Raw genomic sequence first — 27645 nt, forward strand, 5'->3', positions numbered from 1 at the left:
GGATACGATTCTCGAGCCTAGCCAGGACGTGCTAACTGTTGAGCAAGCTCAAGCTTTGGAAGCAAATAGAGAAACCTTAGAGGCAAATAAGGCGAAAGCCATCATCCTAATGACTCGTCATATGGATGATTCGCTCCAGTACGAGTGTATGAATGAAGAAGACCTCAGAAGGCTGTGGGTCTCACTCGATGATAGATTTAGCAACGTCCGTGACTCCATGCTTCCTGACCTAGAAGTGAGATGGCATAGCCTCCGCTTCTGTAATTTCAAGTCAGTTCTTGACTACAACTCGGGAAGCACTTCGTATTAAATCCTTAATGGAATTCTGTGGTAAAGAGATCACAGATGCGATGTTGATTGAGAAGACTTTCTCTACCTTCCCCGTCTCTGCATTGATGGTTGCTAAGAACTATCGAATCGATGTTACTGCAGGACGGATCACAAGGTTTCATGAGCTCATTGGAGCTATGAATGTCGCTAAAAAGTATGACAACATCCTTGTGAAGAACTATAATTCGAGATCTGTGGAAACAGAGCATATTCCGAAATCCAATTATAGTCGCGCCCCTAAGAGAGGGCGCCAAGAGCGAAACCCTAATATTAGGGATACTTTTGGACGTTATGGTTCATATAATCGCTCTACTTGGGAAGGTAACCGCCAAAATAGGCGAACACGGAACCGAAGAGGTCAACGTGGAAAGAGAGAGGGAGGTAACACCTCTGGCCATGTTGGTGGCGCCACCAACACTAAGAGCCATCTAAATGACGCTTTCAAAGCGCCTCAATCAATGGAGTCTGAGCAATGAGATGCATGTTCTCGATGTGGAGTGTCTGATCATTGGGCACACATTTGTAGAGCTCGTGAAGAAATCGTCACCGCCTACAAAGCATATTGTGAAGCAAGAGAAGCTCACTATATGGAACAAGAAGATCAAGAAGATGATCTAGAGTGAAGGGTTGAAGACTACAAATCTGGCTGGGATCAATAGATCGCCAATTCTGTTTAAGTCTTTATTTTTCCAAGAGATGTAATAGGCAATTGCCATATATTTTTGTAGTAAATACCAATGGTTTAGTTTTTCTTCAAAGTAGGCTCACCCAAAATGAGTATGATGTCTAGGAATGTTTTGAGATAAGTGATACTTAAGCGAGCTTTGCTCCACCGACATCTCTCTACTCACCTGGTCATACTTACTTTGGAGTTACCGAAAGAAGTCAAACGACTACCTTTGTTTTGCATTAACTAGCATTTGGATTAGATTCTCCTAATGGTTAAGAGACAATGATGTACTCCGTTGGCTTATGAATAAAATTTCGAGTTCTTTTCATTATGACTCAATTTTGATTCTGAGCATATTACTTTGTGACTACGATGGATGGGCCATCAATATTAATTCAAGGACATGGAATAGCCCAAGTTCCCATTGCCAAATGGCACCTTGATTACTGTCACAGAAACTCTCTACGCTCTTAGGGCAAATTGCCTTATGACTAGCCAACGGATTCCATGTGAAAACGCATGTAGAGAACGGAGATGAGTTCCTTTGCAATACCTCTAACGATTGCGAACAAAGGCGCATCTTAGAGAAGTTTATGTGTCTTTCTAGTGGACTCTATGTCACTATTCGAGCTATTAAATCCAATAAAGTTATGAGAGAAGATCTCTTGGATTTAGACACATATTGGCTTTGTCATGACAAGATAGATCATCCTAGTCATGATATGATGATCCGTCTACTGAAGACTTCACACGGACATCCATCATTTTGAGCAAAATGAAGCAAGAATCTGATGACGCCATAAATGGCGCCAACCATGAGCATAATGCCATGGTTGTTCCTCCTAATGGCCATGACGCCACACATGCTAATTTCCATGGCTCCAACGCCATGATGGGAAATGTAATCACACATTTTGCTTCTAATAGCGCTACAGACGCTCAGGCCCAACAAAAATCCTCATTGGTTGCTTCTACGGCCTCTCGCTCATTTTGCAAAGCCTGTTCCTTCGGGAAATTAGGACTGAGACCGTCCTGCGCAAAGGATATGAAAATACTCATTCTGTTCTTACATCGAATCCGTGGGGATTCTGTGGACTGATTCAACCAACTTGCGGACGTTTAAATATCTCATGATGTTGGTTGACACGTAAACACGCTGGTCACGTGTCGTGCCATTGTCCACCTGTAAATGCTGCTTATACTACACTCCTAGCACATATCATATGACAACGGGCTCACTCCCCGGATCATGCTATACAGTCAATTAGATTTGACAATACTAGAGACTTTACATCGAAGACTTTCGGTGGTTATTGCAATGGGACTGATGTTGGACATCACATTCCCATGTACACGCCCAAATGGTCTCGCAGAAACGACTACGATGATAGTCCAGACATTGGTATTGTGCACCACTCTCCTTATATCCGCTTGGGGTGATGCAATATCGCATGCAGCTATGCTAATTCGTCTACGACCTACCGCCACTCAATGTATCTCTATGTACACGCCCAAATGGTCTCGCAGAAACGACTACGATGATAATCCAGACATTGGTATTGTGCACCACTCTCCTTATATCCGCTTGGGGTGATGCAATATCGCATGCAGCTATGCTAATTCGTCTACGACCTACCGCCACTCAATGTATCTCTACGTTACAGCTAGTGACTAGGTACAAGTATTTTGTACTTACGCACATTTGAGTGAGCCATTTATGTGCCAATTGCGCCGCCACAACTCACTATGATAGGTCCATACAGACGAATGGGCAACTCAGTTGGATTTGAGACTCCAACAATCGTCCGCCACTTAATGCCCTTGCAAGGCGATCTCCTCACCGCTAGATTTGCGGATGTCACTTTGATGAAACAGTCTTCCCATCGTTAGGGGGAGATAAGAACACATATGTTCAACAGGAACGACAGGAATTGTCGTGGTCTGTCCCAACTATGTCTCATCTTGATCCCTATTAAAGTGATGAGATCACACAAATATGCTGCAAACATGCCTGCAAGGAAGGACATCCCTATGAGAGGACTGAGGATGTAGCGTCATCCTACACGGAGGTAGGCGTGGCGCCAACGCCAAAAAGAGTGGCACTCTGGCGTTACAGGCCATGGCCCCAGCTAGGATGCGTGGGAGGCCCGTGGGTTCGAAGGATACCTTGGCACAAACCAATCATTGGATCATCGACACTCAAAATCCGTCTCATGAGTATCTTCCGGGTTATGGTTATCGTTGGGGGACGCCTCAACGTTAGAACCTATTCCTGATAATATAGAGCTCTATGAAACTTACACTAGTGTACATGAGACGTGGGATAGAAACTCCATCATAATTGATGATGTAGTTGTGCATTTCGTTGCCCATGAGTTTGTTGAGTCTGATGATATCAAACCACGCTCCGTTGATGAATGAATGTCAACGTGGAGAAATTTGGCCTAAATGAAAAAGATGCGATCCAGGTTAAGATGGATTCTCTAACGAAGAGGAAGGTTTTCGAGCTAGTGATGTCAACACCTCCTAACATAAAACCTATTGACTAATGGGTCTTCGTTAGAAAGCGTGATGAGAAAAAGAGATGGAAATCTCGCCTTATGGCGCAAGGCTTCTCACAAAACGCCCTGGAATCGACTACGATGAGACATATTCTCTCGTAATTGATGTCATTGCACTCCACTACCCTGTCAATTTGGTAGTTTCCGAATAACTGATCATGCAGCTAAGAAAAGTGGTCACTTCGTATCTCTATGGGGATCTAGATACAGAATATACATGAAGGTTCATGGTGGACTTCATTTACCCAAGTCAAGTGGCTTTAGACCACGGAGCGAGTTTACAATAAGGTTGAAACGCTCACTAAAGTGACTACTTGATTGGGGAGGGATGTGCCCACGCGTTTCCATAACAAGTTTCGGATTCTAACGCGGTTCATGTTGGACATGATCTTCATTAGAAGCCCTTAAAGAGTTAAGGGAAACCGCTAAACACTTGAAATCCGATTTTGAGATGAAGGATTTTGGGAGAACACGATTATATCTCGGTTTGGAACTTGAGCATCGTGTTGAGGGATGCTTAGGCGTTTTGACAAGGTCAAGCCTTCAAACACCCCCATGATCGTCCGTAGTCTTGATCCTGAAAAGGATCCTCTTCGTTCGAAGGATGATGACGAAGATGCGTTAGGGGCAGAAATGCCCTAGTTAAGTACAATAGGCGCATTATTGTACTTAGCTCCATGCACAAGACCGAACATCTCATATATTGTGAACTTGTTAGCTAAGGTATAGCTCTGCGCCAATGCAATGCCATTAGATTAGTGTAAAAGATATCTTTCGATACTGGAGATGTACGATTGATATGGGCATGCTTTATCCCTACAGAAAGATGATTGATTCGGAGCCATCACACACCAGGAACGCCGCCAACACTGGCCTGCATCCTCTATCCCCATCCCAAAACAATAAGTGTTTTGGAAGGTTTTGCTGATGTTGGGTATCTATCTGACCCACACAAATGTCATTCCCAAACTGGTTAAGTGTTCACCATGGGTAAAGACCGTGATATATTGGAGGTCTACAAAACAGACCCTAGTCGCTATATCTTCGAACAATGCAGAGATTATTGCTCTTAACAAAGTGCTTCGTGAATGTATATGGATTGGATCCATAATTACGCATGTTCGAACAATTGTGGTTTGAAGTCTACCACAGATGAGCCTACAAGCATTTAGGATAATGCTGCTTGTTTTGAACAAATGAGGCAAGGCTACATCAAAAGCGACAACACCAAGCATAATCAGCAACAACAGACTCTCCTCTAGATCAAAGTGAACTAGGTTCGATCTGAGGACAGTGTGGCAGACTTGCTCACTAAGTCATTGCCTAAATTCCACTTTCGAGAGACATGTTGGTAGCATCGTTTGCTGAAATTATCTGCACTCCCATGATCGTAGTCATCAGGGGGAGGAGCAGACATCAGGGGGAGATGTCTACATGTTCACCTCGAAACGTGAAGGGTGTGTTGTGCTCTTTTTCCCCTTCAACCGAGGTTATTTTTGTTCCACTGGGTTTCTGTTACTCGACAAGGTTTTTAATGAGGCAACGAGAGAAGCACCGTGTTTGGGCAACACAAGGGAGAGTGTTCAAGTAAAACCCTAATTTGTGTTTAGCCCAAACTCTAGGTTACTTGACCTAGTGGTAATAGGGTTTAATTAGAAGAATCTAGAGATTATCTTTCCTTGTATGATTCAGACTCTATGTATTGTAATCATCTATATAAAGAAGCCCCTATTATCAATGAGAATACACAGTGATTTCCTCTCAATTTCTGATTCCCTAAAATATTTAGATATTAATCAGTAGTTGCAACCAAAACTTCCTCCATTGCATCCCATTTTTTAGCTAGAGAGCAAAAACTTTAGGGTTATTTTCTCCAATTTGGACAAAACCTCTGCAATCAAACTAGTATTTTCAATCCACGTACGTCCTTCCTTGGTGTGTTAAGACCCTCAAGAACCTCAACCACACCAATTATTATCATATGGTTTTAACTCAGGTCCCATCTTCTTGAAGCCCCAATAATTAGATTATCATTGGAATTATTTAAAAGAAATGGAATTATATTAATATCTATGTATAAGTTTGCTTTCAAAACCCTAACGACCATGAAGCTTCTTGCCAAATCCCCCAACGTGCTAGCAACCGACCAACTCCGATAATTGTTTCTTAAGATTATACAAACAGGTATTTGATCAAGAATCTTCACTTGAAATGGAGTTGTCTCCTTTACAATTGTGCATGTTGCCATTCAAAATATTAAAAAGCTTAGATGATTCCTTGAATTAGATCAAGTCACTACTAGAAAATTGGTTAATAGCCACCCTCCTTTGGATACACTTTACTAACTGTGCTATAGGTACTGATAACTGTGACAAAACAAAAAATATAATCAACAAAATAATCTAATACACTTTTTAAAGACAAAAATCCGTATTCATTACTAAATTAATGTATTATATTAAACATCAGATAAGCATCTTATATTTACATACGGTTAAGGGTGTGAAGTAACATTATCTAATTACTTATTTCACATTTAACATATTTAAATTTACAAATTAATCATAGAAGAAAGGAGAAAAGGGGAGGAGAGGATGTGATTTTCTGGAATTGGCGATTGAAAGCTCTCTGTAGTATAATAGTATATACGGATTTTGTGTATTTTCTACCAGGGTATGCAAAATACACAAAAATACGGTGAATAATATTTGGTAAATATGAAATTAAGACCTAAAAACAAAATCTGGAGACAAGAAATAAAAAAGGAAAAAGGAAAAATAAAAAAGGAAAAAGAAAAAGAAAAGAAAATTTGTAACAAAAAAAAAGGAAAAGAAAATAAAACTAATGCAATTTAAAAAAAAAAAAGTGTACACACCAAAGTCATAAGGGTGGCTTTTGGTTAGTGGAGCCTGCAATAGAGAATACTTTTTTTTATTCCGTGGCTGCACCGTATCCAATGAGTTTTAAATACGGTTATTCATATCCTCAGGGGCGGAGCCATGTTGGGGCACGGTGGGTCCCGTGCCCCAGTGAGATTTTAAGTATATATATAATCTGGTTCAATATATGAACTGAGAGTTGCCTTGTCGTAGTGGTTGGGGCACATACTTATGTTAGGCTGGTCTGGTCTCTGGTTCGATTGCTGGTAGCAGCAATGTGCTAATCTTTTTATATTTTTTTTCTTCTGTTTTTTATAACATTAATACTATTATCTCTTCTCAGCAATGTGCTAATATTTTTTTATGAGTTAATTACTGTTTACTCCCTATACTTATAGGGTTTTATCGTTTCAGTCCCTGACCTTCGAATTTCACCTAAAAAGTCCCTGAACTCTCAATTTCCTCCCAATTCGTCCCTGCCGTCAAGCTCCGTCCAAATTATCTGTTATATTGCTGACGTGGCACCTATTTTATGCTGAAATGTCTATTTTACCCTCATTTAAAAAAAAATTCTCTTTTTTTTTTTTTAATTTTTTTTCTCTTTACCTCATCTTCTAAGGAGCCCCAGTCTAGTACCGGAGCCTCCTCTTCCATTCTCTTATTCTCTCTCACCTCCCAAACACCACCACCACCTCTCTTTTCCCAAAACCAGCATCCCCAAATTCGCCATAGTCACCATGTCGTCATCCCCCGTCGTCAAGCACATCGTCCTCTTCAAGGTCAAAGACGACATCGATCTCTCCAAGGTCAACGACCTTACCTCCCTCGGTCTCACCCCACCTCTCCGCCGGTCCCCTCCTCTGCACCCGATCCTCCCTCTTCGCCTTTAGTCAACGCCGCAGCGATCTCCGTGCATGATCTGGTTTTGTTCCTGTACATCGCTACGGCAGATGTTTGGCCCTCCACCTCAGCTTTTGACGGTCAAAGACGACACCGATCCCTCCACGGTCAACAGCCTTACCTTCCTCGGTCTCACCCCACCTCTCCGCCGGTCCCCTACTCTGCACCCGATCTTCCTTCTTCGCCTTCAGTCAGCAAGTCAACGCCGCAGCGATCTCCGAGTCGCTGCAGATCTCCGTGCATGATCTGGTTTTGTTCCTGTACATCGCTACGGCGGATGTTTGGCCCTCCACCTCAGCTTTCGACGGGATATTTGACGGCTTGTCGCCGTTGCAGGTGATGATTTGTGCCGAAATTGATTGTTTTTTTGCTTTGGGGTGCAATGTTGCTGTGCTTAATTGGACTATTGAATTTAGGAAGATAGGTTTGAGGCAAATTGAATTGAAATTGCTGAGATTAGTACTTTTTCTTTTGGCTGTTGGTTTGGAATGTAGGGTGAAATTTTGTTAATTTGACACAAAACATGTCGATTTATGTGCCTGCAGGAGTACGAATTGAGCCGGGTACTTTGCACCATCAATCGGTTTCTTGCGATTCTTTGGAAAATAGTTTGGATTGGTTTCTATTGACTTTTTGATGTTTTCTTACCTTTTTGTTTGATTATTTTATGAAGGTCATGGTAAATAGGGTGGTTGGCATATGTTTTTGGATGATTCTAGGTATGCATATTCTCGGTCTAGCGAGAAGATGCCAGAGGATGAGAGCTTAGAGATAAAACAGAGGAGAGGGGAGAGATTTGGGATATTGTATTTCAATTTATAGATTTGAGATGATTGTTGCTTCATTTACTGGTTTGGTTGTGATTAAATTATAAACGTGAGTTCAGCTTGTTTTTACTTCTCTTGCAGATGGTGGAGGTGGTGGGTGGCGTCGGCGTTGGTGAAGGAGGAGAGGAGGAGATAATGGAGAGGAGGAAGAGGAGGTGGTGGTGGTGGTGGTGTTTGGGAGGTGACTGAGGTGGTGGTGGTGGTGTTGGTGGTGTTTGGGAGGTGAGAGAGTGCGAGAGAATGGAAGAGGAAGTAAAGAGAAAAATAAAAATAAAACAGATTTTTTTTTAACTGAGGATAAAATAGACATTTCGGCATAAAATGGTTGCCACGTCAGCAACTTAACAAAGAAATTGACGGAAAATTGACGGCAGTGACGAATTGGGAGGAAATTGAGAGTTCAAGGACTTTTTAGGTGAAATTCGAAGGTCAGGGACTGAAACGATGAAGCCCTATAAATATAGGGAGTAAGCAGTATTTAATCCTTTTTTTATTTCTTTCTTTTTTCTAACATTTTCTTCTCAGAAAAAAAAAACATTAATAATATTCTTTCATATAGTTTCAAAGTTCAAATATAAATTATATTTCCATTATGAAAAATTGTCTAAAATCTAAAAACTATAAGTTTTATTAGTAAAATATGTAATTTAAAAAAACTATTGATCTTTTTTAGTACAAAAATAGATATTGATCTTTCCCTAACCTTATTATAATTATTATTTTTATTACAATTTTGATATATTTTAAGTTTAAGTTTTTTTAAAAAAAAACTTTTAAGTGCCCCAGTTGAGATCTTTTTCTTGCTCCGCCACTGCATATCCTCTAGAGCAAAAGATACAGAAAAATAACAGTGTCCTGAGGCTTATGCTAGTAGTGAGTGAAGTTTTTGGTGCTATCACTTTCTATTAAATGGAATCCAAATTGAGGAGCTGCATTAAAAAATTGATGACAATAACTTGTGATTTTAAGAATCGGTGTTATCAGTACTGGGATTGTTGGAATTTGATTGTTTGTGTGTAGAGTTTATTTCCTCTTCTGTTTTGCTAATATTAGGATTTTAATTCAAAAAGTATATTAGTTCTTCAAATAAATTAATTTTTATTTACACATTGGAAGTTACTAAGTTAAAAGAGATTATGTGGCAGCTGCCACATCATTTGGAATTCATTTTTGGTATAATTTTTTGGGGTCTCTAGCGCTACTCTATAATAAAACGAGACACATATTTGCCTAGCTAACAAATTTTTTGTCGGTAAAAGCTTTCTATAAAAAAATAAAATAAAAACGACATACTTACCGCCTCTCCTCGAAAAAAAAAAGTACGTAAATAAAACCGGACACAAAAATCGTCATTGAAAGCATCCCACAAAATAAATAAAATAAAAATTAATATGTATGATGATGGAATATTCGGCGGCAGAGGCCTCCCATAAAAAGGTAAAATAAATTCAGACATTCCTTGGCCAATGAATAAAAGCAACCCATAAAAAGATACAAATGTACGCAGCTCTGCTCAGAATTATTTGAGTGTCGGTAAAAGCCTCCTATATGGATGCACATTCACCTTTGCCGACAAATATACTGTCATTCAAATGTCTCAAAAAAAAAAATACAAAAGTAAAAAACAAAGAGACATACTTTAGAGATGGCGAGAGTCCATCCTTATTATAAGCATCGTGCTTGGTTTGTAGTTCTATATATACTTATATAGTTATATGTGTATCTTATAGGGGTTTCTCTTAATTCGATATTGGTTCTCAAGTGTTGAAATAAGGTTTTGATTGGAGTACATTCATCTATTGTGCATGCTATGCGATTTTTGGTTCAGAGTCATTCAAAACAAATTCTTATACATCAATTAGAAAGGTTCGAACATCGTAGATTTACTTCACCTTTAGCCCCCGGATTCTAAGGCCAACCGTGCAAATAACCTATTCTTTCGTTCATGATATGAAAAAAAAAAAAAAAAAAATCCTACTCTTTCGTGAGTGTGAAATTCACTAATTCAAACACGTAACAGCATCTCCAACAGTAGGAATTATTTTGTAGTTAAATATAGCTAAAATTGTGAAATATAGCTATTGATTTAAGAATGTTGCTCCAGCAGTAATAGCTATTTATAAATAATATACTATTCATAAACTGACATGTGGACAAAAGAGGAGAGAGGAATATAACTTTTGTTTTAGCTATGCATGATTCTCTAGCTAAATATAGCTAGCCAATTTAGCTAAAGCTAAATTTAAACTTAGCAATAGCGCTAGTCTGTTGGAGTTGAATTTTGCTTTAAAAATAGTTATATATAGCTAAAATTTGAATTTAACTAGTCTGTTGGAGATGCCCTAACTGTCCACCTGAAAAGGAATATATTTCTTGCCATAAGGACAAGAGCTATCATTCATCCACCATAGAAATTGATTGAGATCGAAAGTGGTGGCTGAGTTGTGATGGATCGATGGTGGGTCAAAATGTTTAGTGTCGTAGAGCGATGGCTGGCCAAAGTTGATGAACTTATTAGCTGGGAAGCTACCATCAGAACATTGAATCGGCAACGTAAGTCGTAGGGCTATAAAAATAGCCAGTATTCAATGTTCCATTAATCCTATATATGCCCTAATTCTGGCTTCTTCGTGTATCTATCACACAAGTCACAACCAACACCCTGGCTTAACATGACATATAGATTGAAGTCGTACGGTGCATGAATAAAAGTTCAACCCACCAAACTAACCTGATATAGTATACTAATATACAAATGATGATACAATATAAGAGCAGTGGGGAAGAGTGTAACCTATCCAAACGACAGAATCACATTGATCAAACGTAAGCAATAGTGAAGAAATATTGAGCATTACTTGATACTAGCTAGATTCAATTCCTTTACCTAATTAGTTGAGTAATTATTTCATTAATTCAGTTTGAATGGAATTTACATAAAATTGGTGCGGATCGTCAACTTGTTCATAGTTGAGCAAGCATATTCTAGGGTTTAACTCTAGAATGTGTTGAGTTTCCACTAAAATTTTCATAGTTTACATTCTATGCATTATATATGTATACACACATATATTCCGTAAATCATTTCTAATTTAAATACATTTTTAGTTAGATTACTCAAATAAAATGATAGTTTTTGACTTTAACTTAAATTTGATGATGAACATCTAATCCACGTAATTTGATGATGGTTAACAGGTTTTGTATCAGATATGCAAACATGTTACAGAAAATAATTAAAAGATTTTTTTATGTATATTTTTTTTTGTGATTTCAACATGAGCAGTCTCATCCGGAAAATAACCACGTTTATCTCTCGTTGTATTCAACTTTTTTGGCTGTGCAAGTGGATGATGATAGCATCTGTCATATGTCATGAAATCAATTTGAAAAAGAGAGATGAGAGATAGACTTGCAAAATCAGTAGGTTTTTTCAATCAACTTGTAGACGTCCCATGACTTATTATAGCTCAAGTGTCAATGGCAACTGAGAAGTGACACTACTCAGAAAAAAAAAATGCAAACAAAATAAGAACAAGATTTGATCAGACACGCATAACTGAACGGCGTCTAGCTACAATCCAATGGGAGGTCATAGCATTCTCAGAGCTTCTAGACGCACCATCAAACTCACTTCTTTGCTTTTGATATATAAATTCTTGCATTAATTTTCTCAGTCCAACCACCGGGACACGTCATTCCCAAAGCCGTGGAGAACCTGTTAAGCACAGTAGCTCTCGGGAGACAGCATATAACAGAAGATGGCCGGATATGTCATAGTTTATATGTCCAGTTCTTTGATACGTAACCCCTTCAGAGAAATTAAAGTATTCGGTTACAAGCGTTCCCCCAAGTTCGTCGGCAAAGTTGTTTCAACGAATACTTGATAATTAGGGGTGACACCAAGTGGATATTATACATACTACTAAAGTTGGTGGGATGGTTACTGTTACTAAGCCGAGTAACAGTAGAGGCTCCAGCCGAGCCGATGTGAAACTACGGTTCTGTCCTTATTTTGTAATAATTTGCATCTTTGCCATTCTTGCTGGGTGGATAATCATAAGTGTCAGGTCCTTGCTTCCTATCTACACCGACATCAACTCTTACAAGGTCAATAGTGAATCAGTGATAAAACGTTGGTGGGTATTTGTGGACAGGGAAAGAAGGAAAGGAAGGAGAAGAGAGAGAGAGAGAGAGAGAGAGAGTGGCGGAAGGAGGAAAAGAAAAGCGAGTGGAAGGTATTTGTGAAAATCTAATTTGTTGGTTTCTTCTTCTTCTTTTTCTTTTTTTGATCTCAAATTTTCTGATTGAAATTCTATCTGGGTCGTGTATTTGATGGGTCAAGGATTGGATGCTTCAAAATTAAATACTTAATCATAAAGAGTGAGGCTTTGAATCATTTTGTCCACTGTTGTGTTGAGGAAATTGAGCGTTTTGATAGTTCTTGACTATCAATGGTTATACTGTGTTTGAATTTACAGGTTTAGATTTGTGGGTTTATACGCATATGACTGTTTAGGGACGTTATTAAAAAGTATGTGTTGCAAAGGAGAGCAAATTCGTGCTCTGTAACCTCTGTTTCATCTGTTTATTTTTTATGGCTTTGAATTAACCTTGGTCCTTTTCTGCAACAATATGTGCACTAAGAGCATTGGCAAAAAAAACATGCTTTGATAGAGCTATTTTTGGATGTGTACCTAAAGATCGATAAGATGGAGTTGTCAATAGTTACCTTTATTTGTTTGTACTCATTGAGGCTAAACCTCCTTTTGGGTGGTGATTATCATAGCTGATATTGTTTAGGGCATCATTTGTCTTGAAAGTTATATAAATTCCAATTGATTTATAGCAACTTAAGGAATCTGTTTCAATCTTTGGAGTTGTTGTTTTTGTTTTTTTTTTTTTTTTTTTTTTTTTTTTATGACAAGAACACGTATTAAAGCCAAATATTGCTCTTAAAGTCAAAAGAATATTATGAAGATGATTGAAACTACAGTTCTGTCCATGAAAATAGATCGAGAGAGTCTTTTGCGTAAGCTTTCGGATAGTCTTAGACAACTACATGTAGAATCAGTTAAAGAGTTTCTAGAACTCAATGAATTGTCAAATTATTAAAGCTTGGTTGTATTATTTACACTTTTGTTGAGTGAATTAAAATGTTATTTATCTACATGAGCACGTTACTAACCGCAGCTCACAACGTAGATAAATATTTTCGTTACAATAATTTTTCATCATTAACAACATAGCTAGAATGTATTACTACAATTAGATCAATTGACAATAAAACCCCGCGGCATCGCGCGGGTTCCTTTTCTAGTATCCTTCTAAAGCAATAAATCCAGAGCACAGTTGCAGCGTCTGTTAAAAATAGACTACGGAAAATACAAGCAGCAGCCAGAGGGCTGCTAATAACAAACAAAATAAGAAGCTTGACCACGAGGGGGAACCCTAAAAAATTCCAGAAGCTTAGACCCAGATACATGGAGGAGCTATATCAGTCACCCCAAAGATATTTACGTACAAGAAACAGCCAAGATCAAATGTCTACAGATACAACTCAGTTGCCAGCGTCTATTCTTTTCCTCTTTTAGATTCAAGGTTTAGGCAACTGCATTAATTTCTCTGTTTTCATCATGACTACTGAAAACTTCAAACACATATCTTTAAGGCGCCCCGAATCTTATCAGTTTTTTTTTATCATGACATCACCAGTTAATGACTAAATTTAAGGCAAATTCTAGCTTTTTGCCAATTGAGATCGATTCATTAAACGGTCAAATACAACTGCTGCTTAATTTTGCGGCCGAATGAAAAAGGAAAACGAGAAACGTTCAGCTAGCCACTGCCTATTTCCAAATACGGCCATTGGCGTCCCTTTACTGTAGGATTTGAAAACAATAAGAGATGGATGTGTTGGGAAGATACGTATTGTATATCCACAGTAATGATTGACCAATAATGACAGAAGAATTATATGACATCTTGGACCACAACCGAATAGAACAGTTTCACGAACACCACATTCATGAACTCTCTAACTCAGATATGGAAATTTCTTTCTATGACATATTATATTGGATGACGTGCAAGTTATGTAGTAGCCATTACATGCACAACAATTTTCCATCTAAGACTCGATAGGAAAAATAAAAACTCAAGACATATGGCCATGCAAAATTTAGTTTCTCAATATGAGTACATTCGATTCAAGTGTTCTAACAATACGCTCAAAATTATTAATTTAACTCATTGAAGAGTGCAAGAGCACATGTGATGCAAACAATAATGCAAGGACACAAACAATTTTACATGTTAAAATAAAAAAAAGTATAATAAATGAATCTTAACAATAAACTATATTAATTTCTTAAGGGCAATGATATAGGGCCTCAATGAGGCCTAAGATTTGTGGCCTCAATCTTAGGTGTCAAACCATGTCACCTATACACCTCACTAATTTGTCAAATCATGTCATGTCATTCTTGAATAAAAAGACTATTTTATCATTTCAAAATCTAATGGCTCTAAATTATTTTAGTTTTCTTCTAGAAAAAATATATTATTTTATTTTTTTTCTTTTTCTTTTTTTATTATATATATAATTAATCTAAAAAAATTTATATTTATATATTTTTGTGAATATATATATATATATATATATATACAGTCCGGCTGGGTGAAAACAGTAAATCCGTTCCATAAGAAAAACTAAGGACATCCTTACCTGAGAAAAATCCTATATCAGTCCGGCTACACTAAGGACGTCCTTAGTTTTTCTTAGGTACGGATTTCCGGTTTTCACCCACTTTCCGATCAACTTTTCACATCTTAACCGTTCAGTTTTTAGGTCTTAATGTATAGATCACCTCTGCAAAATTTAAGCCAAATTGGTGATCATTAAGGCATCCAAAACTGCAAATTACAACAATGTAAATGAACGGTTCCGGTTCGACAGATTCGGTTCGTTCGTGTAAATTGCAGTTTTGGACGCCTTAACGATCACCAAATTGGCTGAAATTTTGCAGAGGTGATCCATACATTAGGACCTAAAAACTGAACGGTTAAGATGTGAAAATGTGATCGAAAAGTGGGTGAAAACAGTAAATCCGTTCCATAAGAAAAACTAAGGACATCCTTACCTGAGAAAAATCCTATATATATATATATATATATATATATATATATATGTTGTTGAATATATAACGGCTCTAAATTATTTTGACTTTTTTCTAAAAAAAATATTGTTTGGTTTTTTTTCCTTTCTTTCTTTTTCATTATTTTGGATTTTTTTTCATTATACATATTCAAAAAAAAGTATGGGTATACACACACACACACACACACACACCACATTAATTCTCCATCGAATATATATATATATATATCTACTACTATAAATGGAAGCCCTCTTTTGGTGTCAAAGGGCTTCACCAAATTTTGAAGTGTCTATAATACCCTTTTATAACATAATTATTAAATTAAGTCAATAAAATATAAATAGATAAAAGTGTAAACTGAAATTAAAAATAGCCAAACCACCACTATTCTATATATATATTCGTTTTAGTCGACCATTTTCTCCAAAAAATTTATATATTTTCGATGGAGAATTAATGTGGTGTGTGTGTGTGTGTGTGTATATATATATATATATTAATATCGTAATTATAATCTATGAAATCTGGTAAATTGAAGTAATATTGAAATCTTTTAATAAATAAATTTAATAAAATTAATGGAAGATTAGTTAATTTGAAAAGTCAAAAATTAAATTGGATTCACAAAAATGGAAAGAAAATGTATTTAAATCGTAATTTTAACTCATAAAATCTGGTGATTGAAAACCTAGATATCTAAATTGATTGGGAAGTTGATATCTGAAAAGAAATTGCTTAATATGGAATACAATATATTGCACATGAGGAAATTAATTTTTGAAAGTATACTTGTTTTGTTGATCCCAAATTTTTCAATAGACAATAATGATTTTTAAATGTGAATGATAGCTTCTATTTTATAGAAAAAGTTCCCAGTGAACTCTACTTGTTCATTATTAGCTACTTAGTACTTTTTTGTTCGTATAAGACATGTTAGTACTTAGCTGACTTTCAATTTCAATGTGAATGATATATGTCTTCAATTTTAGTGTGAATATGTTATTAGGGAAAGATTCCCCGTTGAACTTTACTATTGGCTACTTAGTACTTACTTGTTCGTGCAAGACACACTAGCTTATTTTAAGTTTCAATGGATGATGGCTTCTATTTTAGTGTGAATATGCCATTCGGGAAAGGTCTCCAGTAAACTTTACTGGCTCATTATTAGCTACTTAGTACTTATTGTTCGTGTAAGACATGCTAGCTAACTTTAAATTTCAGTGTGGATGATGACTTCTATTTTAGTGTAATTATGTCATTAGGAAAAGGTCCCCAATGAACTTTACTAGCTCATTGTTGGCTAGTTAGTACTTATTTGTTACTGTAAGACAATGTGGATAATGACTTCTATTTTAGTGTAATTATGCCATTAGGAAAAGATCCTCAGTAAACTTTACTAGCTCATCATTGGCTACTTAATACTTACTTGTTCGTGCAAGACATGTTAGCTCTTTCAGTTTCAGTAGATGATGGCTTCTATTTAAGTGTGAATATGCCATTGGGTAAAGGTCTCCAGTGAACTCTACTAGCTCATCATTGGCTACTTAATACTTACTTGTTCGTGCAAGACATGTTAGTTCTTTCAGTTTCAGTAGATGATGGCTTCTAGGTAAAGGTCTCCAGTGAACTCTACTAGCTCATCATTGGCTACTCAGTACTTATTTGTTACTGTAAGACATGTTAGCTGACTATTCAGTGTGGATGATGATTCTATTTCAGTGTAAATATGCCATTAGGGAAAAGTCCCCAGTAAACTTTACTGGCTCATTATTAGCTACTTATTACTTATTTGTTCGTGTAAGACATGTTAGCTGACTTTAATGTTAATGTGGACGATGACTTCTATTTTACACCTTCCTTAATTGCACTTTTTCTTTGATTATTGCTGTGTTATACACCTATTGTTCATTGAATTTCTACATAGTATTAATAACATTATGATTGTTTTTTCATGTAAAAATAAACGAACAGTTGTATTAATGAAGTCTCACTTGACCTTTAAGGAACACTTCCTAATGTTGCGTTTGGATGAGACAATATTAAATTATATATCGAGAAATTTTGAAATGATGGAATCTAGAATTTTATCATTCGATCAATTTATTAATGATATTTTCCTACCTCTTCAATTACCAAATTTCATAGGTTTTAATTACGATTTCAATACATTTTCTTTCAATTTTTGTGGATCCAATTTAATTTTTTACTTTTCTAATTAACTTGTTTTTTTTTTAAATAAGGGCCAGTACGGCTGCCCTCAAGCCTTTACCATTAATGAAATCATAGAATACACACTAATAGTCTAATTAACTTGTTAGTGTAAGGTAAACTAATAATCTTCCATTAATTTTATTAAATTCATTTATTAAAAGAGTTGAATATTACTTCAATTTACCAAATTTGATGGGTTATAATTAAGATATTAATATATTTTCTTTCCATCTTTGTGGAATCAATTTTAAATTTGACTTTTTTTTAATCAATTTTTTTTTTTAATTTTGTGGGTTAGAATTATGACATTATATATATATATATATATATATATATATATATATATATATATATATATATATATTTATACTATATTAATTCTACATCGAATATATATATAAATTTTTCTGTACGAATTATATATATACATATATAATTATATATATATATATATATTTATACACACAAACACATATTTTTATATAATTTTTTTTGACGAATTATATATATATATAATTATATATATAACGAAAAAAAGAAAAAGAAAACCAAAATAATATATTTTAGAGCCATTAGATTTTGGAATGATAAGATTGTCTTTTTACTCAAGAATTACATGGCATGATTTGACAAATAGGTGATGTGTGTAGGTGACATGGCATGACACCTAGGATTGAGACCACAAATCTTATGCCTCATTGAGGCCACAAATCATTTTCCATTTCTTAATATTTACGTGTTGTGGGAATCCCTCGCAAACTTTATTTTTAACTCTCCACAAAAGTCTAGCATACACACTTCTCTCAAACCACGCAAACAATTGCACTTCCCATTCCTCCATCCTTTTCATTGACCAGAAAAAAGGTGATGATCACTATCCATAGTTCCATACCGCCGCGGGGAACTGTAGGCTTAGTGTCCTCGCAGAAGAAGGCCGCCGGCGAGAAGTCCTTAAACTTCTTAGTCTATGGATATTATACAATATTATCACACCTAAAAGTCATAAAAATATTTTAAAATGCAGATAGATCAAGTTGAAGTAGGGCCATTCCCACGTGAAAACCACAGGGCGGGGCAAGAACTCTGTCTCTCTCTCAAGTTCAACTTCAAACCCTTATAATAAAGCATATATCCCACCTGCTTGTCGAAACATGCCTCACCCTCATCACTAATCTTCATCTCTCAAAATCTCCAAGCTCCGGAAACTAACATGGATTTTTTCCAAACCCCAAGCAACAAGAACCAATTCCATCACAAGAAAAAGAGGCTAACCCAAGACCAAGTGAAGCTTCTGGAGAGAAGCTTCAGCTCCGACAACAAGCTCGAGCCAGACCGCAAGCTCCTGCTGGCCAAACAGCTCGGAATCCCGGCCAGACAGGTTGCCATTTGGTACCAAAACAAGCGAGCGCGGTGGAAGACGCAGAGCCTCGAGCTCGGCTACAAAGCGATTCAAGTGCAGCTGGAGACTGCATTAGCGGAAAAGAGGAAACTGGAGAAAGATGTTGAGAGGCTTAAAGGAGAGTTAAACAGTGCTCATGAACTGTTGTTGGCTTTGAATAACCAAAGACAAGTAGGTGGTGATAATCATCCTGTGGTTTGCTCAGTGTTTTCAGCTTCTTGTGATCAAGAGGGTGCTGCTAGCTCTAGTTTGCAGCTTGGGGATCATGTGGTTAATCATGAGGTTAAGGAGTTTGAGGAGCTCTATGCTTGTTTGATTGGCATGTAGTAGATATGGGTTTACTTTTGATCTTAGAATCTGCTTTTTCAATTTATTTCCCGGTGAGTACTCGTCAGCACTAGCTAGCTACTAGTTAATTTTCAGGAACAAAGGGGTTGGATGTATGATATATCAGGAAATGTGACTTGTAATTGGATACGCCATGGACAATTCTTAGGTTCGAACGAACATATTCACCTCTATTGTCGATTAACATACTTTTACTTAATAAATTTATCATCCAACGGTCCATATTTTAGATTAGCCTTTAAAGATCATCTCTGTAAAAAATCAATCGAATCAGAAATCGTTTAATTATCTAATTGAATCAAACAAATGGATGGTTCTAACAACTCGATCTTACTACTATTATGATGAACCATCCATGTATTTCATAGAAATGAATAATTGAAAGCCTAAAAGGTCTTCAATTTGATTGATTTTTTATAGAGCTAATATTTGTATAATGTTATGCAACATGAATGGTTAGATTAGAAATTTATAAAGTTAAAATGCATTAATAACAATAAAGGGTGAATATGCTCATTCACACCAGGAGTGAACCTAAAAATTGTCTTTCTGGTATCGTTGGATGCGGTAAGATCATTTTTCAAAGGGGAGTGCTATATAAACACTCACTTGAGTGTGTGTGAGCCACACTCAGACAAGTGTCAATTTCTCATGGCTTTCTACTATTTAATTACACAATAACAATTAAAGCTACTTTGAATACCCTCCTCCTTCTACTTTCCATTCCGGCCACAGGCCAATTAAAGCTTCAATTTTCCCGCGCCAAAGGCTTAATTACCTCAAAGTAAACTTTTGAGATCCCTGATTTAGAAAAAAAAAAAAAAAAAAAAAGAACAAGCTTCTGAGATGCAATTTCCAGCTATCTTAGTTACTTTCGTGGGTTACCTTTACATTGAGGTCAGATTCTTAATCAATTTATGTGATTTTTGTGTTGGTAGTTGGTATTGATATATATTGATGATGGTCCCTAATTATATCGGTACTCTATTGTGAGGTAATTCTTTTACTCTTATATGCCTGATTTCCTTTTTTATTTGAAGTAATTGTAGGAAATCAGTAGCTTGATTGTAAGGAATCATCTATATATATGATCTGTTTTGTAGGGAATCAATAGCTTGATTGTTCCTTTTTCATATATAAATCCGTGTTGTTGTTTCCGTATTCATACATAAATCTGTGTTGTTTGTTTCCTTATTCATATATATCAAAGGGTCTGCATTATATTCTTTGCCGAAAAAAAAAAGGGTCTGCATATTATATATAGGATATGTGCACTCTAGTCTATTAAACATGTTGTTTGTTTCCTTATTCATATATAAATCAAGTAATCAACAATAGCTTGATCAAATGGTCTGCATTATAGGATCTGTGCACTCTATTCTATTAAACATGTTGTTTGTTTCCTTATTCATATATAAATCAAGTAATCAACAATAGCTTGATCAAAGGGTCTGCATTATATATAGATCTGTGCACTCTACTCTATTAAACACAGTATTCTTTTGACGCACTCATATCAGGTAAATTGTATTACATTGAGCTATGTCTTCGATAATTCTAATTGTATGTGTGCTTTTGGTGATTGATTTAGGGAACCATGAGCCTAAACATTGATTTAAACTTAAATGCTGAAGACTCTGATGTAATTTTGGATAAAGGTTCAATAGATGGCGAAGAGAATGAAATGGCAGAACCTTGCATGCATTGGTATGGTATTTGTTTCACTTGAAGATGCAAGTCATATTATTTGAAGTATGCCAAATCTGTAGGATTTGATGTTTCTGTTAAACACAGTCGTCGATCAAGGGCATCTAGAGAATTCATTGATGCGATCTTTGCTTGTACAAGGTACGGGAAAAGACAAGATAGTAAGGCTACTAACCCCCGACCTAGTTATAAAATTGGTTGTGAAGCGATTTTGCACGTGAGAAAGAAAGATGGAAAATTGATTGTCCAAAATTTTGTCAAGGAACGCAACCATGAACTCTTGCCTGAATATGCACATTATTTTCCATGTCATAGAAACATTTCATCTTTTGACATGAGCAATGCTAATGATTTTCATGCAGTTGGAGTACAAACAAGTAAAATATATGCTGCAGTGGCTAAACAACATGGGGGATATCAAAATATTGGATTTACAGAAAAGGTTCTTAGAAATCATTTTGATAAAGTGCGGCATTTGGAGCTAGCTGCAGGGGATGCTAATGCTATGCTTGACCTTTTTATGCACATGCAAGAAGAGAATCCCAATTTCTTTTATGCAATGGACTTGGATGAGGACCAACGTTTGAGAAATGTTTTTTGGGTTGATGCAAAAGGTCGTGAAGAATATAAGATTTTTGGAGACGTTGTTTCTTTTGATACTACATATATCACTAACAAGTACAAGATGCCATTTGCTCCGTTTATTGGTGTGAACAACCATTTTCTGTCTACACTACTTGGAGACGAGACTGCTTCAACTTTTGTTTGGTTAATGCAAACATGGCTGAGAGCAATGGGAGGAAAACCACCGGGTGCTATATTAACTGATCAAGACAAAGCCATGAAATCAGCCATTGCAGAGGTATTTCCAAATTCTCGACATCGCTTTTGTTTATGGCATATATTAATGAAAATCCCTCAAAAACTTGGTCAAGTAATCAAAGAAAATGAAGATTTTATGGAGATATTTGATAAATGCATTTACAATTCATGGACTAGTGAAGAGTTTGAGAAAGGATTGTGGGATATGATTGACAGATCTGAAAGCATCAATTCTTTCTTCAATAAATATGTGGGTAAGAAGACTACTTTGAAAGAGTTTGTTGGACAATACAATGTGGCTCTACAGGATAGACAAGAACAAGAAGCTCAAGCTGATTTCTGAACTTGGCACACACTACCTGCTTTCATGTCTCCTTCACCTTTTGAGAGAAAAATGTCCAAAGTTTACACACATGAATTAGTTTTTAAGAAGTTTCAAGTAGAGGTTTTAGGAGCTGGAGGATGCTATCCTAAAGAAATGAAGGAAGACAATGTGACTAAAACATTTGAAGTTGAAGATTTTCAGAAGAAATATGATTTCAAGGTGGAATGGGATGCAAGAAAGAAGGAGATTTATTGTAGCTGTCACCTATTTGAATATAAGGGGTTCTTTGTAGACATGCTCTTGCTGTGTTCCACTCTTTGGAAGTTTTCAAAATTCCATCTCATTATATATCAGAGCGGTGGACAAAGAATGTGAAGACCATATACAGCAGTACCATAAAGCAAACTCGAAAAGAAGTTAAGTACAAAAAAGATCGTTTTGACATATTGTTTCAAGAAGCTACGAAACTGAGTAAGGAAGGATCAATGTCTGAAGAGAGTTTTGATATTGCATATCTTGGACTAAAAGAAACCTTGAAAAAGTGTGCAGTGGTCAACCAATCAATCAAAAGCTCAGAATCCCAGTGTAGATGCGATGAGGATAATATGCAACAAACAACAGTTCTTGACCCACAAGTGTCGAAGACAAAAGGAGCTGCAAAGAGAAGTATAAAGCCTGGAACGAACAAATTAATGTAATAAAAGACATTGCAACAAGTCAAAGGAGGTAAACACAAAGGCATTGTCCAATTTGTTTCTTCTCTGGTTCTTTGTTTATAGGTCCCTCAGCTAAGACCTTTATTTCTCTATATTTTGTGCTTGCAGTATTTAGTGTTCTTGCCTTTTGCAATTATCTTGCTATCTTCCTTTGAAATTTTGTAGGTTCAAAAGAATGACGAAGTGACAAATAATCAAGTAGAAAGCTCATCACAAAGAATGGTCAATATGTTATAAGTTATTTTTTCTTAGCATACATGTCAACTACTTCAAAATAACTCTAAACTGAAACTGAATTTTCTGATGTTATAGGGACACACAAAATCATCAACTAGAGCACATCTATCTGATATGCAGAGCATCCCGTTGCATCAACTATTGGTCTCCCTCTTCAAAGCCTACAAGGATCAGAAACAAATTATAGTTGTTTGGGTCAATTAACACAACTACCCACAGACAATGGTAATATATAAATTAGAAAGTTCATTGTTTTCTCATATATATTAAAGTCTTTAGACTTTAGAGTAACTAAGGTTATGAATTTTATTTTGAGTTTAGGTACAAGGGGGTATCAGCTTTGCGACTCACACACATCTGGTTATAATACCATGTTTTTGGATTCCGATTTGAATGCTTTTCGAAACTATGGCCTTATGAATATTGGAACTGAGAATCACTCAAGCTACAATGGTCACATGTCTTTGGATTCAAGTTTTGATGCTAATCAATCCTACGACCTTATGAATATGGAAAGTAGTGGGAATCAAGCAAATCATATTAATTCCATGTTTTGGAATCCCTTTTAAGGTGTGCAAGTAATATATAATTGACCTGTCACTACGCCAATATTTGAATCAGACAACATGCATCAGACAACTGCGCACATTTTATCTGTCGTCTGAAAAATTCAGACGACAGCAAGAATTATTCTATCGTGTATGATTCAATCATACAACAGTTATTGTAAAATAGGTGTGATGTTGTCCGCATTTTTTAAACGGACAACAGATTTTCAGATTGCTGTTGTCCAAATAGCTAGTTTCAGACAACATAATAATTGTTGATGTTGTTTCATTATTATTCAGACAATGGTTGAAATTTGATGTCGCCTGAATAAATCTATTCAGACAACTCTTTTTACATTTCTATTGTGCAATGTATTATCAAACAATCACTATATTTTGATGTTGTCTGACTCATTCGGTTTAGACAACAGTCATTTATTGCTGCTTTATTCTGTTGTGCAAAATACCTTTAAACAAATGGATTCAGACAACAATTATTTGTTGTTTCTATAGTCTGTTGTGCAACTCTTTTTCAGACAATGGATATGAATTTATGTTGTGTGAGTTTTCATACTTAACCAAAACTCAAATTTTTCACTCAATCCCTCCATGACTAACAAAACTTTCATTTTGCCCGCCCATTTTTTGACCAAAAATTAAATTTCCCCCTTTTCATAGAAAACCTTTTCACACTCTCTTCCTAATGTTCTAAAACATTTGTCATCAAAAAAATGTTCTAAAACTGTGAACTCGACTCAAACCCAGTCCTCTGACCTCTCTCTTAGTCCCCAAGGACCTCTCTCTTTCCACGAACACCAAAGCCACTACTGCCTCTCTCTCCTCCTCTCACTCTCGCTCTGCTCTTCTTCGATTTCATGAAGGAGGAGCTCAGGTTCCACTCCGCTCTAGCCTACGCCCCTCTTCCTTCTTCGATGCAGGTATTTCTCAATCTCTGGAGCCTTTTTTTGATTGTCTAGGGTTAGGATTTTGAAGATTGGATTAGATTTGGGGGAATCGTTTTGAAACCCCCAATTGATCTTTCAGATATGGGATGAACACGCATCAACATATGTTTTGGCCTTTTGGAATATACATATTTGATTCGGGTTTGGGTTCAATTAAGGAGTTGGCCGGCTTAAGTTCCTCCTCAGTGCAGCGCGTGGTTGTTCTTCGCCGGAGGAAACCCGAATGTCGTCGTTGTCGGATAACAGACTTGCAAAAAGTTCAGAAAACACTCAGGTAACCATCATTGGGTTTGTTTGATGGGTTTTCGGATTTTCTGGATTGGGAAACTCCCTCTGTTGTTAGTCTTGATGATTTAATTGTTTCGAATCCGCATAAGTTTCAGGCTATAGGGTTCCTCTCCTGCCTCATGTATGAAATTTAAACCTTGCTTTGAAATCAGATTTTGATTCCAGTGAGATTGTTTTGTTAGCAAGGATTCTTGGATTGGTTTTGTGATTTTTGACTTGGTTTTGGTATGTTGTTGTTGAATCAAAATCAGAATCAAAATGCTAAGTGTGGGAGACACAAGGAAGAGTTACTGAGTCAGCTTCGGGTAGTAGTAAAGTCCGAACTATCCGGATGCAGAACCTTGTAACTTTTTGGGGGTTGTTCTTTGGGTGTTCGTTATGTTTAATTGAACTAGGGGATGAGGTAAAGCTTGTCTTTTTGCTAATTGCATTGGGTGCTTTGTTGAAGGGTCAGTAGGACCTTCCTAATACTTAGTCCCTACCATTTTTTTGTTAGTGTTTCTGCTTCAGTGCTTCTCTTTCTGCTAATTTGAATGTGAATGTAAATAAAACAGAAAAGGGTTGCTATAAATCTATGTTTGTATGGTTCTTACTTATTTTATTATTCAGAGTGCTAGAAGAGTAACAGAGCCATGGCATCCCAAATAATAAGAGTTTGAGGCTAATGATTGTCGCAAGTCTGCCAATCAAGATTTTTTTCCCAAAAACATTACAGAGGAGCTACCTTAGGACTGTTCTATGGGTTCCTGATTCAAAGTCGAATAATGATGGCACTGCAAGTCTGTGTTTGTTTCTTTGTAATTGATCGATTTTAACTTATTGCTTTCTTATGTTTATTTGTTAGTGGTATCAAAATTTACAATGCTCACATGAATAGATCTAGCCGCAGATCAATATTGTGGCAAAACATGGCGGTATGTCTAGCACTAGTATTCATTTGTAGGTTTACACTTTCTACTTTGGTTGGTACATATGATGGTTAGTGCACTGCTGAGCTCTTGTAATGTATTGTTTTTAGGGTATTCCGGTGCAGCAAACTGACAAGGATTGTGGCATATTCATCATGCGGTTCATGAAAGAAATAGTTGAGGATAGGAATCTGGAATTTGGATCAAAGGTAAAGCCTGAAATTTAGTCCTAAACTGCTTTGTAACTTCATTTCTTGTTGCATGTGATTTGTGATGTTGAGATAGTACTATATTTGTTTCAGTGGCAGCGGCGATCATCCAAGGAACTGGTTTACACCCAAAAGGATCTTGATGCTGTGAGGACAGAGTGGGCTAAGTTTGTCATGAAATATCACACATAGCTGGTAAATGCATGGGATAATGTTTTTGGTATTTTGATCACCCTAGCTAGTTGCCATTTTTGGCCTTTATGTATAGGCATATTATGGTGATTGTGCATTGGACAGAGTTATACAAGCATATGTTTTTGGTTTTAATGTATATGTGTAGGCATCAGGGTGTTGATTACTATGTTGATCGATGTTGGAATGAATCGAACTAATGGAATATTGTAGATCTTGTTGGAATCAATGGAAAGTTTTTGGTATCAATATTGGATGTCACTATGCCAAAAAATGCTTCAGACGACAGACCATATCTGTCGTCTGATGAAGTAAAAATCTGTTGTCTAAGTGGCTGCCGTCTCTAAGCCATTCAGACGACAGATATTCTCCGTCGTTTATAAGCTACTCAGACGACATATTCAGTTTAAGTTCTGTCGTCTGAAGTACCTAATATTGAAGAATCGGAGTCTATCTGTCGTCTGAAACACCATACCACTACATATTAATGTTGTTGGAAATTCACTTCATCAACGGATTCAAAAAATAACTGTCGATGTAGTTAATGTAAGATGACGGAGTTTTTGATGTTTCTGTCGTTTGATTGAACCAATATTAAGCTTAGTTGATGCTTCTGTCGTCTGATTTGAAGAACAATGACAGTTATATGTTGACTGATTTCGTACGCAACAACATTTATACCATGAGTTATGTTGTTTGAGATTTGTTTGGACCACAGATAATTTTGATTCTTGTGGTTAGATTTGGTTTCCAACTACAGTTTTAGTTGTTTTATGTTGTTTGAATGTCACTTAGAGTATAGTCTTACTCAAATTTCTGTTGTCTGAAGTAGTATTCAATCTCATTTTTCTGTTGTTTGTTTGCACTTTCAACCATTGTTTTAGTTATGTTCTGTTGTTTGAAGTTGGTAGAAACAACATATCAACACCTACTTCTGTTGTCTGAGAGCTATTTGACCTCTACTTTTCTGTTGTTTGAACGTGATAGAAACAACATATCAACACCTACTTCTGTTGTCTGAGAGCTATTTGAACTTTACTTTTCTGTTGTTTGAACTTGATAGAAACAACAGATGATCATTTGTTTCTGTTGTTTCTATTTTCTTGATACAACATAAACCTGCATATATCTATTACCTTTCAACCATTTCAACATCAGTCATTTACAATCATCAAAACCATAAAATTGGACTAAAATCTGCATTGAAAATGATGGCTACGTTTCATTAATTGCATCAACATCATCCAAAATACAATCCATAGTTCCAACTCTAAACCTAGCCAACATCATCCAAAATACAATACAAGTAATCTACAATACACCAAAAGTCCATCTCATTAAAGGGGAATAAAGATCCAAAATGCCGTACTCTATTGTTTTGACCAATTCTTCAAAGTTGTTGTTACACTAAGTAGGCTTCAAATATATATAACTAATTTGATT

General features: G+C 36.3%; 1 protein-coding gene and 1 pseudogene across 1 annotated transcript; both read left to right on the plus strand.

Moving 5' to 3' along the window:
* The first annotated feature begins 18439 nt into the window (after positions 1-18439).
* On the plus strand, positions 18440-19507 carry LOC133734333 (homeobox-leucine zipper protein ATHB-52-like). The gene has a single exon (XM_062161963.1). The coding sequence runs from the start codon at positions 18749-18751 to the stop codon at positions 19262-19264; it is 516 nt and encodes a 171-aa protein (XP_062017947.1). The 5' UTR covers positions 18440-18748; the 3' UTR covers positions 19265-19507.
* A 1487-nt stretch (positions 19508-20994) lies between these two features.
* LOC133730941 (protein FAR-RED IMPAIRED RESPONSE 1-like) lies at positions 20995-22157 on the plus strand (annotated as a pseudogene).
* The last annotated feature ends 5488 nt before the right edge of the window (positions 22158-27645 follow it).

This window comes from Rosa rugosa, chromosome 2 (assembly GCF_958449725.1).
Source record: "Rosa rugosa chromosome 2, drRosRugo1.1, whole genome shotgun sequence".
In the NCBI taxonomy this organism is placed as follows: domain Eukaryota; kingdom Viridiplantae; phylum Streptophyta; class Magnoliopsida; order Rosales; family Rosaceae; genus Rosa; species Rosa rugosa.

Bases quoted from the DNA above. Each gene is read 5' to 3' on its own strand.
- LOC133734333 (XM_062161963.1), top strand. From the start codon at position 18,749: ATGGATTTTTTCCAAACCCCAAGCAACAAGAACCAATTCCATCACAAG.